Raw genomic sequence first — 15,057 nt, forward strand, 5'->3', positions numbered from 1 at the left:
TCTGGACCACAAGATTTCCTTGTCCCAGTCCTGCAAAGCCAGCATGTGTTCAACTCCTGGCAACCCTCAGTGGGCAAGCAATTTTAATCAGCAGCACCTCACCAAAGGAGCTTTTGGCATATGCCAGTATGAGCTGCACCATCACCTGCTTTGAGTTCACAGAGCAAGTCATGAGTGCAGTATGAGCAGACATTATGTGCTGGACCCACATGTCCTGGCAGCAGATTCACCCTCCTGTAAGAGAGAAGGCTGTATAGGCACTGGCTTACTTCTGTCCTAGTTGGCTCACGCCAGCTCTTGTTACATCCAGTCCATATGTGGTATCCCCCTGTGTGGTATTTGGAAGAGGAGTGCATTAATTCACTGCATGATAGCCAGCCAAGGAAAAAGGCCACGAGAGCTGGGCCTGGCATGGCAGTCACGTGTTAGATGGCAGCACTACTGCAGCCTCCACTGCTTCTCTGGGGTAGGAAGGAGCAGGAGGAGGGAGGTTGGACATGAATCAGATGAATTTTGTGTTTTCTTGTTATTCTAGATCTTTGAGGATTATGAAAAACTCCTTCATTCTGAGAATTACGTAACAAAGAGACAATCTTTAAAGGTAAAGTCAAGTTTCTCAGCACTTTCGTTCTAAGCTTGAACTCTGTGTTATGCATGATGCATGTATGGCAATGGAGCAGCCACGCAGTCTCTAACAAAAGAAAAGTGCTCAAAGTGCTCTTCTTACAATACACAAGAGCTCACTGTGTCTTTTCTTTCCTGGATCTCTGGTGAAGCATTGGGCCATTTCTGTGGAATAAATGTTATCATTTCTCCTCTGACCTCAAAACTGCACTTTGGTTCAGAACGTAGATTAAAATGAACTTGAGAGTAACATGAGAGTCTCTGTTTGTCTGGTGCTGCTTGCTGCTACAGCAACCACATCTGACATGACCTGCAGATGGGACCAGATAGGCGTGTTAATGTAACTTTTGAATGAAGTGTAGGTTTCTTTGTGGGACAGCTGCACTGCACTTGCTTCTGTCCTAACTGGCTCTCACCAGCTCCTCTTACACCAATTGATATGTGAAATCCCTCTCTGTAGTATTTAGAAGATGAGCATACTGGGCATTACTGGGCATAAAGTAACTCATTCCATGGTAACAAGTCTAGTTACTTTTTCTTAAAGGTAGTGACATTGAAACCTCCTAGGTAAGCATTAAAATATATTGTTGCTTTCTTTGCATTCAAGAATAAAGTGGTAAACCTAAAAAACTGTTTTGCTTTTAATTGTGTCTATAGTTGCTGGGTGAACTGATTCTGGACCGACACAACTTCGCCATCATGACAAAATACATCAGCAAACCAGAAAATCTGAAGCTGATGATGAACTTGCTGCGAGATAAAAGCCCCAACATTCAGTTTGAAGCATTCCACGTATTTAAGGTGAGCTCATATGAGCTGCAGAGGTGGCAGACTTTCCCTTTTCCTCATAAAAAAGTCTTTCAAGGTGGGCAAGAGAGAGCCCAGAGAAAATTACAGCAAAGGTTAGGGTTTACAGTAACTTCCAGCATTTGAGAATGTCTTCGTTGGAAGCTTTTTATCACTCAGCCTCTGATTTTTGTTTGCCTTCCTTCAAGTGAGATCAAAGCAGCATCATTTTGGTTTGTACTGAGGGTGGTCAGTCAAGTAACAATGAGGTGGATGCTACAGGTAACAAAATACACAGCTTCTAGGTAGTATCCAGGGTACCTTCCCCAAATTCTTAGCTCATTTTATATGGGCAAAGATTAAAAACCAAAGTCGTAAAACTCTCCATTAAGACTTAACAGTGCTCTGCATCAGTGGGAACACAGTTTGCTTTTAAAGGTATTAAAAAGATTTGGTAAATCTGAGCTTGAAATTAGTTTAATCCTTCCGTCCTTTTGCAGTGATCATTAATGCAGTCTCAAACAACTACCAGACCCAACCAGTGTCCTTTTTTATGGTGATTAATGTTTATAAGTGAAAAGTTTACCATTTTCCTGTCAAAAAAGTTCTCTGCTCTGAGACACAGGATGAGTTCGATTTTTGTTATGCAAAACTACCTTTAATTTAGAATGAACACATTAATTTCAGACTATATAAACAGAGCTGTTAATGATTTTCAGTAGAGGAATATTAAGCCTGTAAGGATATCCTTCCCTAAGATGGTTAAGAAAGATACCAGATCCCACCAAAAGGCATGCTATTGGAAAAAGGTTACATCATGCTCCACAAATTCAGGGTGACTTGTTGGGTTTTGTACTTCTGCCATTTCTGATTTGGAAAAAAGCTTTCAGATCCTCAGTGAGGAGGCTTAGATGATGTGCAGCGTCTCCAAAAAGCTTTTAGTTTCCAAGAAAACAAGCTTCGAGGAGGATTAAAAAACCCAAAATCCCTTCCTGAAATAAGCAGCTTGGTAAGCGGTTCCCTTGCTCACTTCCTCTATAGTCAGCTGAACTACTGTAACTTCTATTCCTTATCAGAAGGTATGTGGCTCCAAGATAAGTGAGAAGTTAGGCTCCAAACACTTGCAGCCTTTGAGATGCCTATGAAGGGAAGAGATCAGAGGATTGGGCTCTCAAAGCCACTCTGTGAATAAATGCCAGATTTTTATGTATTAAACCCGTGAGTTGCTGTTCCTGAATTAATGATGGGCCTTGGGAACAGCTGATGTTGCTTAGTTTAAGAGGCATTTGAAATGATTGGGAATATCTTGAACGGACTCCAGTGTGCAACCATGTCTTGCATTGCTGTTGCTCCCACTCTGCCTTCCCATTCTTCCCTTCCTATCCTTTTCCAGTATTTTGTGTCCCATTTCCAGTTAGAGCGGAAATATTGAAGGCTCAGCTTTGCTTGACCACTTGAAATTGCTATCATATGGACATAATGCTGAGGCCTTGGGATGCCCAGCAGAATGAATGTTATGTCTTGGTAATGTTGTGTGTCTTCGGTTCAAAGGGCCAGACTCTGTCTGGATACTAACCTCCATGGGTTTTTCCCATGTGCTACCTACCCATCAGCAGCGTTTAAGCAGTGCCATGGCATTCTTCATGCTATATTATATGCATAGTGTTTGTTGTGGGGAGATTACAAACTCAGAGCAGAATCCAATCAGCTGGAAACTGCTCATTTATAACTACCAGCAGCACACAAGAGTAGCTCTAGAGGTGCAGCAGAGCTCCCTTTTGGGGTCCTCAGTGAGGATCTGGGTTAGCAGGATGTAGCATTCAGCTTCTCTCCAGTGGGCAGTTACGGGGTATGTTACAGAAAACTGTGTTGTGAATTAGCCTTGTAGAACATGTTAGAGAAGGCAGCTTTCCTCCAATTTTACTTCTTAAATTGAATTCTAACTCCTTGAAAACTGCTAAAGGAAATTCTTAAATATTTAAGAGAATGAAGGGAAACACTTTTGGCTGCCTGTGCCCTGCTTTGTAGTGTCCCTGCCTTCTGTTTCTGGGTTAGTGTCTCTCAGCCCGGTGCTCTTGTCAGCTGTAATAACTCCGTGCTAATGTAACTGGGGGAGGAATCTTGCCCTCAGCTTTTAATCTCATAAATTTTAAACTGTGCCTGCCTTTTAAAATTGTGCTTGCAAAATACCTGTGCAGTGCTGGTTGAAATTACAGTAGACTGGCCTCAGAGATTTGAAATTAAGGGTCTGCTGAGAAGTGGATACTTGTTGCTCTGTCTGCTGTGTCTGAGCTGCCAAAAGATTTGGGTTTAAATTACCTGATTTAGATGTATCACCAGTTAGACACAGTTGAAATGAAAAAGGGCTTGTTCTCTAAGCATCTAGATTCCAACACTCCCATGCCCCAGCTGACATCCCCCCCCCCCCAAAAAAAAAGGCATATGATTCTTACCTCCCTGAGGCAATTTCCAAGTATTAAAGATTCAAAAGTGTAAGCTAGAGATGAAAATGATGAGCACCTCTAGCGCAGAAATATTTTGCAGGATCATTTTGTGGCTAGAAATGCCATTATCCCTTCAAGCTCTGAGAGTATTTTAATTATCCAGGATGTTTTGAGTGGGAAATTGAAGACAGAGTGTCCACTTGCAGTGCCTCATTCTGTTCTCCACTGAGGAGATGCTTGATCTTCTTCCTAGCTCCAGCTCCTTCTCTTTTTTTTGCCTAAGCAAAATGGAGCTTCTGCCTTGTGGCACCATCCTAAAAGCCTATGGCTGCTTTGTAAAGCTGGATGTCCCAGACAATGTATGCATGAGGATTAGACAGTGTTTAATCATGAGGAAAAGCTAACACACCTCACCCCTTTCCTCCTCCTCTGTAAATGATCCAGGGGGGTTACCTAGAGTTGTAGGCTTTTGAGAGTCACTAGTTCTTGTCTGCATTGATTTCATTGGAGAGGTCTCAGTCTTGAGCTTGCACACTTTGAGGACCAAATATTGGGAAGGGCTCTCTAGTTCTTATAGTGGCTTTGTGACAGTTATTACTGAAGCCTGCTTTGAGTTTGCCTCCTGTAGGGGAGACCAGATCTTTCAGACATACATGAATGTGGTGCAGGTATTCCCTTGACCTTGCATGTTTACAACTAAAGGCTACTCACAAGCTCTCTTGTCGTTCATGTAAACAATTAGATTATTTTGAGGAAAACACCCTGTAGCAGTGAATTAGTGTTATGCAATTTACTTGTTCTTAAGCAGACATTTAGCAAGATACATTTTATTAAGATCTAAAAATAGAATGGGTACACTATGTTTTGTGACCTTAGTTGTGTTTCCATTCTCTTCTATGTCCATTACAGAACTACCTCCTGCAGCTTGCTCTGCAAATGGTCTCACATAATTGGACTATACTGACAGTTCCCTCTTGGTAGAAAGCTGGAACCACAATTGTGGGATGTGTCCTCTCTGTTTCTTAGCTTTAGAGTTCAAAGGGTTAGAAGTGTTAGGTGAAGCATTGTGCTATAAGTAACATGAACCATAAGGCACTTCTGTGTGCAGTTTCCTGACACCGTAAGACTGTGTGTGACCCAAGAAGTAAGTCTTAAAATACCCATTCCAAGGTATCCAGCCTCTGTAATTACTTCTCCTCTGCTATAATCCCAGAGAATGGTGGTGCCTGATTATTAGTTGTACAGCAACAAGGTTAGATTCTGCAGTCAAGGGATTTTGACATTTGTTTGAAAAAATACAGTATATGACTTAACAGAGAAGAGGGCAACGGTCCCACTTTGGACCACTATTGAAGCTTCAGAGTTGATTTTCTTCTAGCTCTTTTTCAGATATTCACAAGATGGAACTGTACTGAAGCAGCTATAGCAGCTATTTTTAGAGTTGGGATTATGAGTACTCTATACTGGGTCTCTGTCTCATCTATGTGAAGTAAGTGCATTAGTACATCCAACCTTTCATAATAAAACCATAGATGAAACAAAGTTCTCTGAAGTGTTTTAGCTTCAGTTAAACTTCATTTTAATAGAAATATCCCAGATAGCATTAATAATGATTTGTTTTGTCAGGGATTTATCTCCTCCTCTGTGACAATATAGAGCTCTGAATGAGGAAGGCTCTTTTAAAAGTGAAGTCTCATGGTGGTCCTGCTCCTGGGCTTTGTGAAGCTGATGCGTTGGTACTGGCAGAGTTGATTTTGTTTGCTTAACTCAAATATTGAATAACATTTCAGGATTTTTTTTTTGTGCTTTAACATTGTCTCTTCACCTGTCCCTGTCGACCCTGGGCAAGACTGGCAGTCAAGATGATCTTTGTTTGCATGGGCAGTTTTGACAGTTTTGCAAGGAGATTATAATCTATAAATAATAAAGCAGGAAGATAAACAGGATGTGATATATTGAACTAAGTTCTTTAATTTTGCTATAGTCATACCAGTTGAGTGGCCTATGTGAAATGCTGGTATTTACTAGGTTTACCTTTCCCGTTCTGTTTGCAGACCAAGGTAGCTTTCACAGGAGGAATGATTTCAGTTTCTTCATTTTGAGAGTCAGCCTCCACCTGTCCTAATAAGGAGGTCTAATATTCATTGAAGGGAGATGTTCAGCACTTCAAGGTCAGGCCTTCTTTAGAGGATTCCATTTGCATCGTAATCAGACTGTTTCTGAAGATGTTGATCCTGGCAGTGTAGGTGATGGTTTTCTCCTGGTCACAAGGGGGAAATTGACTGAACTCCAAATTAAAACCTTTTAATGAAGAAGTGTAATGGTTACTTTCCTCATCCCTGCCTACAGGCTTACATACTGCTTTTCTCAAAGGAAGTTTGTCCAGACAGCTGGGGGCTTATCACAGTCTGAATCCTGGAAGTACCCAGCCTCCATCAGTGTGGTGCATCAGTAGGTCACCACATGGGGAACTGCATCATGCGTCTGCTTGAGCTGAGAGCATGAACTACCACAGTGTCAGCCAAAGCCAAACATTCGTACCCATACAACTTCAAGATTTGGGTTTCCTAGATAAGACACAGGCTGGAAAGCTGCAAAGTACATTCAGCAGTGATTTGCATCCCAGACCCCTTTTATTCCCCAGTCTAAGGGGAACTGATGCATCAATACCAGTATGTCAAAGTTATTTATGCAGGAGGGATATTGCTTTCAGATGCTGCAGGCAGCAACAGAACAATCAACTACTGACAGTCCATCAAGTGTAGTGAGAGTTGTGAACTGGCTGTCTGACCCACTGACAGATGTGTCCCTGGTAAGATGCTACGCTGAGTGCTTGGAGCGTCATGCAGGAAAGCTGTTATTTTAAAGTGGCTGCTCTGAAGGGATCTTTGGGAGTTTGGGCTGGTGGTGCTACTTTTGAGAAGTTTTCAGTGGCAAGTAAGTATAAAAAGAAATCACATGAGATTAGCAATCAGGTAATCAAAGAAAGGTGGTGTGGAGGCCTGTGCAAAGACAGTGTGGATAACAGTAGATACTGTGCTGTCAAATACCATGGACTGGCCACTAGATCAGGGAAAACTTTGGGGAACACTTGGGGGCTGGGAGCATTCACACAGTGTGGCAGAGGTTGCAGCTCCTTCCCCAGAGTAGAGGGAAAAGCACTTTTGAAGCAAGGACTCCTAGGAGTGATGTGAGGAGGAGGGATCCAGAGGAGACAAAAGCATAGGCTCCTGTGTCATCAGGATGCCCTGGTTTAAGAGTAGATGCATTACCTCACCTTTATGGAATAAAACAAAATAAATGTTTCATCCCAGTCTGGGCAGAAGTACTTAGTGTGGCACTGTTGATGTGGGCCAAGCCCCATTCCTTCCACACATTCCCCACATGGGACATTTTCCATACCATTTGTATAACATCCCTTAATCAGGGGTATGAAGCTTAACAATAGGTCCAGTCTGAATCCTGTCCCTGGCTTTGCCAGGTGTTATTTCTTGAGGGCAAATGTTTGTAACACAGCCCCCAGGGATGTTGTGTGCATGTTCCTCATCACGTAACACAGCTTCTCCCTGCACAGCTGGACCTGGCCCAGGTTTTCATGTGGGCACAATCTCCACAGAAATAAAGGAACCTGCAGAAGAGCTGTAGGTCTGGAGCCAGCAGATCCAGGGCCAGGCGGGTGGTGGTGCCGCCTGTGTTTGGCTGGACAACATGCCATTCTGTACTGTCAGCAGATGTTTGTTTTCGTTCTGGTTTGGACAGGCTTGGAGGGAAACTGGATGTTTTCCAGTCCTGTCCATCCTTAATTTCTTCTAGTTGAGTAGAGAATAACTGGAGTTATTTATGTTGTTGCACAAGCGCTGGGGCGGTGTTTTGTTGTCCAGCCATGGAAACCTTGGTGTGAGGCAGACACGGGAGCCCCTCCTGGGGTGCCAAGGCTATGCTATGCCTGTTCTCACCGCCAGCCCCTCCTGCATCCCCACAGCATCCTGAGGTCCCTGGGAAGAGCTTGTCACTGTTGGCATTTACAGCTGGCCTGAAGTTTCCCATCGTCAGCAGGTGTGGTGCGTAAGGCAGGGAAAATGTTAAAGAAACAGTGTTGTAGCACAGGGAGTTGTGTGCAGAACTGAGAAACCCTGTGGCTTTAGGCATTTGTGGAGGAGAAATGAGAGCATGGCTAGGTTTATCCCTAAAACATGACTGTTTGAGAAGACCAGTAAGGCCACAGTGCTGGGCTGGCTGCACCAGGTGAGTATCTGTGTCTGTGTCTCCCTGCCTTGCCACCTTCCTCTGCTTGGCGAGGGCAGCAAAGGTGCCTGGTGCACCACAATGCTCCGGCTGCTGGAAGTTTCTATGCTCCCATGAATGGATTAGGCAGAGGGAAGCGGAGCCTCTGACATACTTTTCCAGACCAAAACATAGCTGGCAAGCCTGATTTTAGGCCTGATTTAGTATGGAAATGATACCAGTACTTACACAAAGCATTTCCGTTCTGGTAATTAATTTCTGTGTATTTAAGTCTTGCATGTGGAAGAGCCTGAGAATTGATGGCTCACTCTCAGCAGCTGGGTTTACAATCAAACGCTTTCATCAGCAAAGAGCAAAATTAAAGGGAAGCAATACCGCACACAGGCACAGCTTTGTTTCAGTGTGCTGTTGAACCAACATGTTTGTAACTCCTCTCTCTCTGCCTTGGGAAAAGGTGTGTAGCAGCAGAGTATTTGCCCGCTAGTGCTCAGCTGACTTGTTAGGACATAACTGATGGGGATGTTGTGACTGATGTTCCTCTCTCTCTCTGAGTCTCACTGTGCCTGGTTTTGTTTTCATGTTAGGTTTTTGTGGCCAGTCCAAACAAAACACAGCCTATTGTGGAGATCCTGTTGAAAAACCAACCTAAGCTAATTGAGTTTCTGAGCAACTTCCAGAAAGAGAGGACGGATGACGAACAGTTCACCGATGAGAAGAACTACCTGATTAAGCAAATCCGAGACTTGAAAAAGCCAACAGCATGAAGAACTCCTCTCATTTTCCACTGTAGGCATTAATCTTGTTTGTTAATTTCCTCTGTGTCCCTTAAATGCCACAGTAGTGCTTGAGAAGGCACAAGTGCCTGGTTTTTATTTTGTCTTTGTTCCTAGATGTCAAGACCATAGGGGTTTTACATGAAAACTAAAAAACCAAAAATCTAGAATAATATATTCTTTTTAATCGAGACTATAATTATTTATGTCAGTTTAGAATCTTGCTGTAACAGAAGCTGGTTTGATGGATTTTCATTTGTGCTTGAGAAGAATGAACCTCTTTGCTTAACTTTATCAGCAAACTCAAGCTGTTGGTGAGTGCACAGAGTAGGTCTTCTGAGGACTGTAATGTCATTCCTTTGCACCTGTAATTGTGACTTTGTTCTAGTGCTGCACACACACAAGACTGTGAAAGAGTGTTTGTCTCTGGAGTTAGCTGCACTTCTAGATCGGGTTCTATAGTCAAAACAGGGGTAGGTAAAAAAGCAGTAAAGCTCACATTTTTGCTTTACTTTTTTGTGTTCTTTCATCTTTAAGGTTTTCTATTCCCTTAGATCAGAGGTTTTCTATTCAGTGCCAGGGAATGGGGGAAGACATCAGCCAAGTGAGCTCTTTTTGCCTGCCTCCCACCTCTATCCTCTCAGCTCCCAAGCAGTCTGATGGGGAGCAGCCCCAGGTACGTGGTGCTGTTGTGGAGCACCAGTGAGGGAGGCCATTTTGCACCAAAGGCCACTTGTAGTCTGGCGTTTGCTGTCCTTGTTCACCCTGATGTGAATTCAGGTTCTGTATTGAAGTTGTAGAAGATGAAGCCGTTGCAGTGTTGGTGAGTTAAGTGTAATAAGCTCTGTGGTCCAAACAGTGTTTCCCAGGTGTGCTTGAAGAGTTTTTTTGGGTCTTGAAATGAAAATGTTACACTGATGCTTTATCAGGAAGTGGATTTTGAGAGCAGGGGGTGGAAATTTCTTAACTTTTTCTGGACAGCTTAAGTTCTGAGTTTTCCTATTTGTTGTGAGATAGTTATTGAGCTAAACCTCTAGCTAATGCTTCAGATTAAAAAGGTGACCTGAACTGTAAAAAGCAGAACAAGACCTTTTCATTGTTGTATATTGAGGTGAGTGATACATCAACTTATGTGCTTTAGAAAAGGGATGCAATGGAGCAGATTGTTGACTCATGTTGGCTTTTTTGGATGTTGGATATACACAATAAATTTACATCCTAGTCGCCTGAAATTTAAAAAGAATAATAACATTTACAAGCTATTAAAAGCATGATTACTGATCACCTTCGTTTCTGTCTCTGTTTTTTCTCCTCTTGCTTTTCTGGATAGCCAGACTACACAGTGCTAAATCCATTCTCTCCTTTGCCAACCAGTGTCAGCAGATGGAGAGAGGGAGATGAGCACTGCCTTCAGAGCTACGGCACTCTGCAAGCATCACATCTGCAGCCGTGGCTGGCAGGGCGCCTGCAACCCAGGCTGCAGTTCAGCTTAGCCTCACTGCAGTCCTCTCCCAACCCCCTGGGCAGTGCTCACTATCAGCGGGTTGATAAAGGACCATCTCCAGAATCACAGACCTCAGAGTAGTCATTTAAATCTGATCCTCTGGGATTTGGAGCCTGAAGGTGAAGGGCACTTGGCTGGACTCTGAGCTCCTGGGGTAGAGCTGGTCTCCGGGGCAGGACTAACACAGAGACGTGTCCATTCCCTCAGCCTCTGGAGTCACATGAGAACATCAGGCTTCCAGCCCACACTTGGAAAAAGTGTCTAATGGTGTACTGTTGGGGAATTCCTGCCCTTGAGAATGTGAGTGTGACCCATACAGAGGTGGCCAGTGCATCTATGAGGGTGGTCAGCATTGTGAGCTGCTCTTGTCTGCATGGTCTGGGCACAGAAGAGCACTTGAAAACATCAAAACCTGGCTGTAATATGGGGAGTGTTTGATATGGCCAACAGGGAACAGAGCAACAGGCTCCATCCCTGCAGCCTTTCCCAGTGTGAGCAGTCATCAGACTCACACTGGAGTAAGTGGCAAGGAGGGCTTCTGAAAAAGGGTCTGTGTGCATAAAAGAGGAGTGGTCTTACAGTAAAGTGGCATGGGCCAGGCCCCTTGCAGTTTATCACACAAGAAGCCAGTCCTGCATTAGATGTTGCCAACACAACTTGAAGTAATTTGAGTCTTCCCCAAGCTGAACTTACTTAGCTCTTTGCAAGAAGAAAAGGCAAAAGAAATGGTAAAGATGAAATTAAGCACCATAATAATACTTCACAGCAGGTGGGGACGCATCCCTAATTAAATGAAAATGAGGTCTTTTCTAATGCAACTGTGGAATAATGATAGAACTCCGAGTTTCCTTTTGTGCATTCAATCATGGTGGTTCTGCCTAAGTGACTGCTCCCACCAGAAACTCACAATTCCTCTGAAATTAATACCTGGGGGAGCTGCAGCTCATCAGAGTGAGGACAGGGAAGAAGGCTGTAGTCCCCAGAGAGAAAGAAGCCAGAGGATGCTTGGGCTGCAGTCTCTCTGTTCCAGTCCCCACCCTATATTCAGGAAGGTTTGGGTCATACAAATGAATCTCTGCCAACATGCTATGTATAATCCCGCTTGTAAAACCTTGTTTGATACAGCAGAGTGCCAGGAATCACTGAACCATAAGCTTCTGTCCTGGGATTTGGGCAGCTTGTGCTGAAAAGAGAAAAATGTGATCAGAAGCAGCAGCCGCCTCCCCTTGTCTGTAATGGCATGTACACCAGCAGGGGTGAGCCCGGTGGAAAGATGCGGGGCTCTGGCCTTCAAGAAATGTGGATGTCAAGACTGCTTGAGCCTCTTAATCTGCATGTTCCGGGTATCAGATCAGTTGAGAAGAACAGCTTGGGCCTCATAACCTAATGATAGAAGCAGTCCCATGAGGGAGGGAGATCAGGATCCCATTTGTTCTCTAGTGCATGCTTTGCTCTTGTCTGTGAAATCAGAGAACCCAGGCCTCTTTCCAAAGGGTGCAGTGATGTTTGGTCAGAAGAGAGGCTTTTGCTCTGGGCCAGTGAATGCTTTATTTTTCCATCTGAAGTGGAAGCATTTTAACGTTTTGGCTGGAAGCACCTTTCTGCAAAATGTCTGCCTGGAGATGAAGACTGTTATGAAGCAGAGGGGGTATGTGTTTTGGTCTCCATGACGTGAAAAGGAATGGTATTTAGCCCTTCTTCTTCACTAAGCACTCTGGCCTAAAAATATGACCTTCCACTGGTTTTAGATTTGCATTTTGGTGCCTGCCATTTCACCTGTGTGGAGTTCACCTGGGTTTGCCTTGAACATCACCTACTGGACTTGTACACACTGCCTGCAGCTGAACAACATCAAGCACTGAGGGATGATGTAGACCACGCGGATTTGTTGCATTTACTGCCAAGCAATGAAAGCCTGTTTTGTATCTCTTGTGCTGATTGGAGCTGAAGTAGCCACTCACTTTCCTGTCAGAGCAGGTAGGTGGTGAGAATTCCATACATGTGCACCAAGCAGAGCAGCACAAGCTGTTAAGACGAGGCCTGATGTGTCCCAGAGCCTCTAGCAAGAGGGCCAACCCCATAGTGAGAGAGGAAACCACAGCTGTGGCCTGGGGACGAGAAGGAGCTGAAGTCGCTGCCACCCAGCCTGTGCTGAAGGGGAGCCTTGTCCCCAGCAAAGGCTCCACCCCTGAGCCCATGGTGTGTCAGGCCATGAGGCAGCAGTGGTCCAAGCCAGCTCTGAGCACAGCTGGTGCTGGGCAGGCAACGTGGGACAAGGCTAAGGGAACAGCCAGGAGAAGGGTGGCAGTTTTGAGTGCGTGGTTCATCTCTAAGCCAAGCACCTCACAGGGCTGTAACTTGGCCGAGCTCCCTGAGAGCCCCGGGGAGGAGCCCAGCCCTCCTGACTCACAGGCCTGTTCCACAGCGCCTGCCTTGAGCTGGCCCTTCTTTCCAGGAATGTGAAAGGAGGAAAAACAATCAGAAAACCGCCCTCTTTCCTGTGGCATAGTTGTGAGTGGCTTGGCAAAGCCACGATTAAAACAACTTTTTCCACCTTGGGCATTGTGCAGCTGAAGGCTGTAATTCACCAGTACTAGAGGAGCCCTATGCCTGGTTGTCACTGTATGGTACTGGCAACAGCTGGGGATGGCTTTGCTGCTGAGCCTTACCCGCAGGAAACATTGCACTGCCGTGGTTGTTGGTGTGACTGCAGGTACCTGCTGCAGTGCAGCACAAGGGGTATGGCCCAGTGCATGTCCTGCTGTATCTCTCTTGTAGTGAGGGGCCCAGAACTGAACACAGGATTTGAGGTGTGGCCTCATGTTAGGGTTTTACAGGTTGTTGGACACAAGCAGCAGCTGACCACTAAGGTGACAGGTATGAACAACATCTTTTGACAGCATGACAGGCACCAATCCAGTCATGGCACCAGAGCCCTCATAGTTAAAGCAGCAAAACCTACCCAAGTTTCCAGTGCATCTCTTCTGGAGAGAGCTGCCAGTCTGCTAATGAATGGAGTTAGTTCTTCCAAGGGCCCAGGACTGTGTCTTCTGAATACAGGCCCTTTCTTTCCAAATTGCAGGGTACGTTACCTCCACTAACAGACAGCTCTGGAGGTGCCCTTGGCCTCGCTGGTACAACAGCTGACTTGGCGAGCGGCTGGAGCAGATTTAAGAGTACCCCTGTCACAGCAGAGCTGCATCTGTCCTGAGCCTTGTGCAAGCAGGCAGCCGGGGTTGGCCCCTCAGGGGCGGCACACCCAGGCACTGCCCTGCCCAGCAGAGAGCCTGCAGCACACAGGCCTGGGCTGTGCCCATGGTCAGGTGCCCAGCGGGCTGGGCTCTGTGTGTGGGGGACAGGCAGGAGCCTGCAGGGAGCAGAGCTCCCACACTGCCATGGGGGAAGCAGGGAAAGGCCTTCTCCCCGTGTTAAAGCTGTGGGGAAAATGATATCCACAGCCGGACATACCTTGTGTCCCAAGGAATGTCGAGGGCAGAGCCACAATTAGCTCCTGGGATAGAGCAGGTTCTCCCTGTGGGCTGGCAGCTGTGGCTCATGCTTCCCGTCAGAGGCTCAAAGGAAAGTGACACAGGGCCAGGCCTAGTGGCAGGCAAGAACGCAGGATGTCTCTGGGCACAGCAGGCATTGCAGGGGAGGAGAGACATGTTCATTCCAGCCAAAGACACGGCTCTCCTGCTGATGACTACCACCCCTAGCCATGCAGCCACGCTTCTCTGCTTCTACAGGGCTTGTTTTCTGTAGCTAAATCTGCTTTGCCCAGTGATGGGAATGAATTCACTCTGCAGGTGAATTCATTGCATGTAAGGCATTCATACTGCCTTACATATATATTTCAGGTATTTCTGAAAGGACACTGGGGAGGAGGGGATGTGTCTGTGCTGGCATTTGAATGATAACGTCCTTTAGGCCTGTTCAGATGCTTCATGGTTTCCCAGGCAGTTTCAAACCCTTATTTTTCCTCCAAGTTGGAAATCCAGGTGCCCCGGGGTAAAACTCACTGGCAACGCAGTGAGGTGACCTCACTAAAGTAAAGAGAGTTGAGCAATGAAGGTGAAGGAGGAGAAAACAAACACAGGCAGACTGCAAAGGCTTCGTTTTTCATGCACCTCTCTAGTGCCAGTGATAAGCACGTTGCAGAAGTACCTTTTCCATTAGAGTTGGAACAGGCCCATCCCATCAGCAGGGGTGGGAATGCAGTGTCCTGTAACTTCAGGAAGACCCCCAGTGCTGAGCCTGGCGCCTCAGGAAAGCGAGCTGGGAATTCAGGTACAAACAGGCGATACTTGGAGCACAGGAGATGATAAATGTCACAATGCGGAATACCCCAGGGGAAAAGCCGTGCCCAGCGCTTTCCTCTGCATGCCCGCTCCTCCCGGAGACTCGGTCAGGTTGCGCCGTACGAGTCAGGAGATGCCGTTCCCCACAGGATCTCTCAGCAGCCCCGCTCCTCTCCTGCTCTCGCTCGGTGCTGTCTGCACCGCGCTGGCACTCACGCAGCCATCAGCACAGCCTCCCTTCTGCTGCCCGCGGCAGGTCCCTGGCTGCCAGTGAAACGCTCCGGGCTGTGGCGGAGCCCCCCGGGCACCGGCAAACCCGGCCCGAGCGGAGCCGCGCCCGCTCTTCCCCTGATAACAGCGCCTCCTGGCGGCGGCGCTCGTCA

General features: G+C 46.1%; 1 protein-coding gene across 2 annotated transcripts in view; it reads left to right on the top strand.

Annotated features, from left to right (window-relative positions):
• The window catches only part of CAB39L (calcium binding protein 39 like), a 47,853-nt gene extending 37,697 nt beyond the window's left edge, over nt 1-10,156 (top strand). For both annotated transcript variants that reach the window (XM_031047761.2, XM_005147659.3), the window contains exons 7-9: nt 536-601; nt 1,282-1,425; nt 8,684-10,156. In XM_031047761.2, coding sequence (XP_030903621.1) covers nt 536-601; nt 1,282-1,425; nt 8,684-8,863 — 390 coding nt within the window. In that variant the 3' untranslated portion in view covers nt 8,864-10,156. The remainder of the gene's footprint in view (nt 1-535; nt 602-1,281; nt 1,426-8,683) is intronic.
• Nucleotides 10,157-15,057: the final 4,901 nt, after the last annotated feature.

The sequence above is a fragment of the Melopsittacus undulatus genome, chromosome 2 (assembly GCF_012275295.1).
Source record: "Melopsittacus undulatus isolate bMelUnd1 chromosome 2, bMelUnd1.mat.Z, whole genome shotgun sequence".
In the NCBI taxonomy this organism is placed as follows: domain Eukaryota; kingdom Metazoa; phylum Chordata; class Aves; order Psittaciformes; family Psittaculidae; genus Melopsittacus; species Melopsittacus undulatus.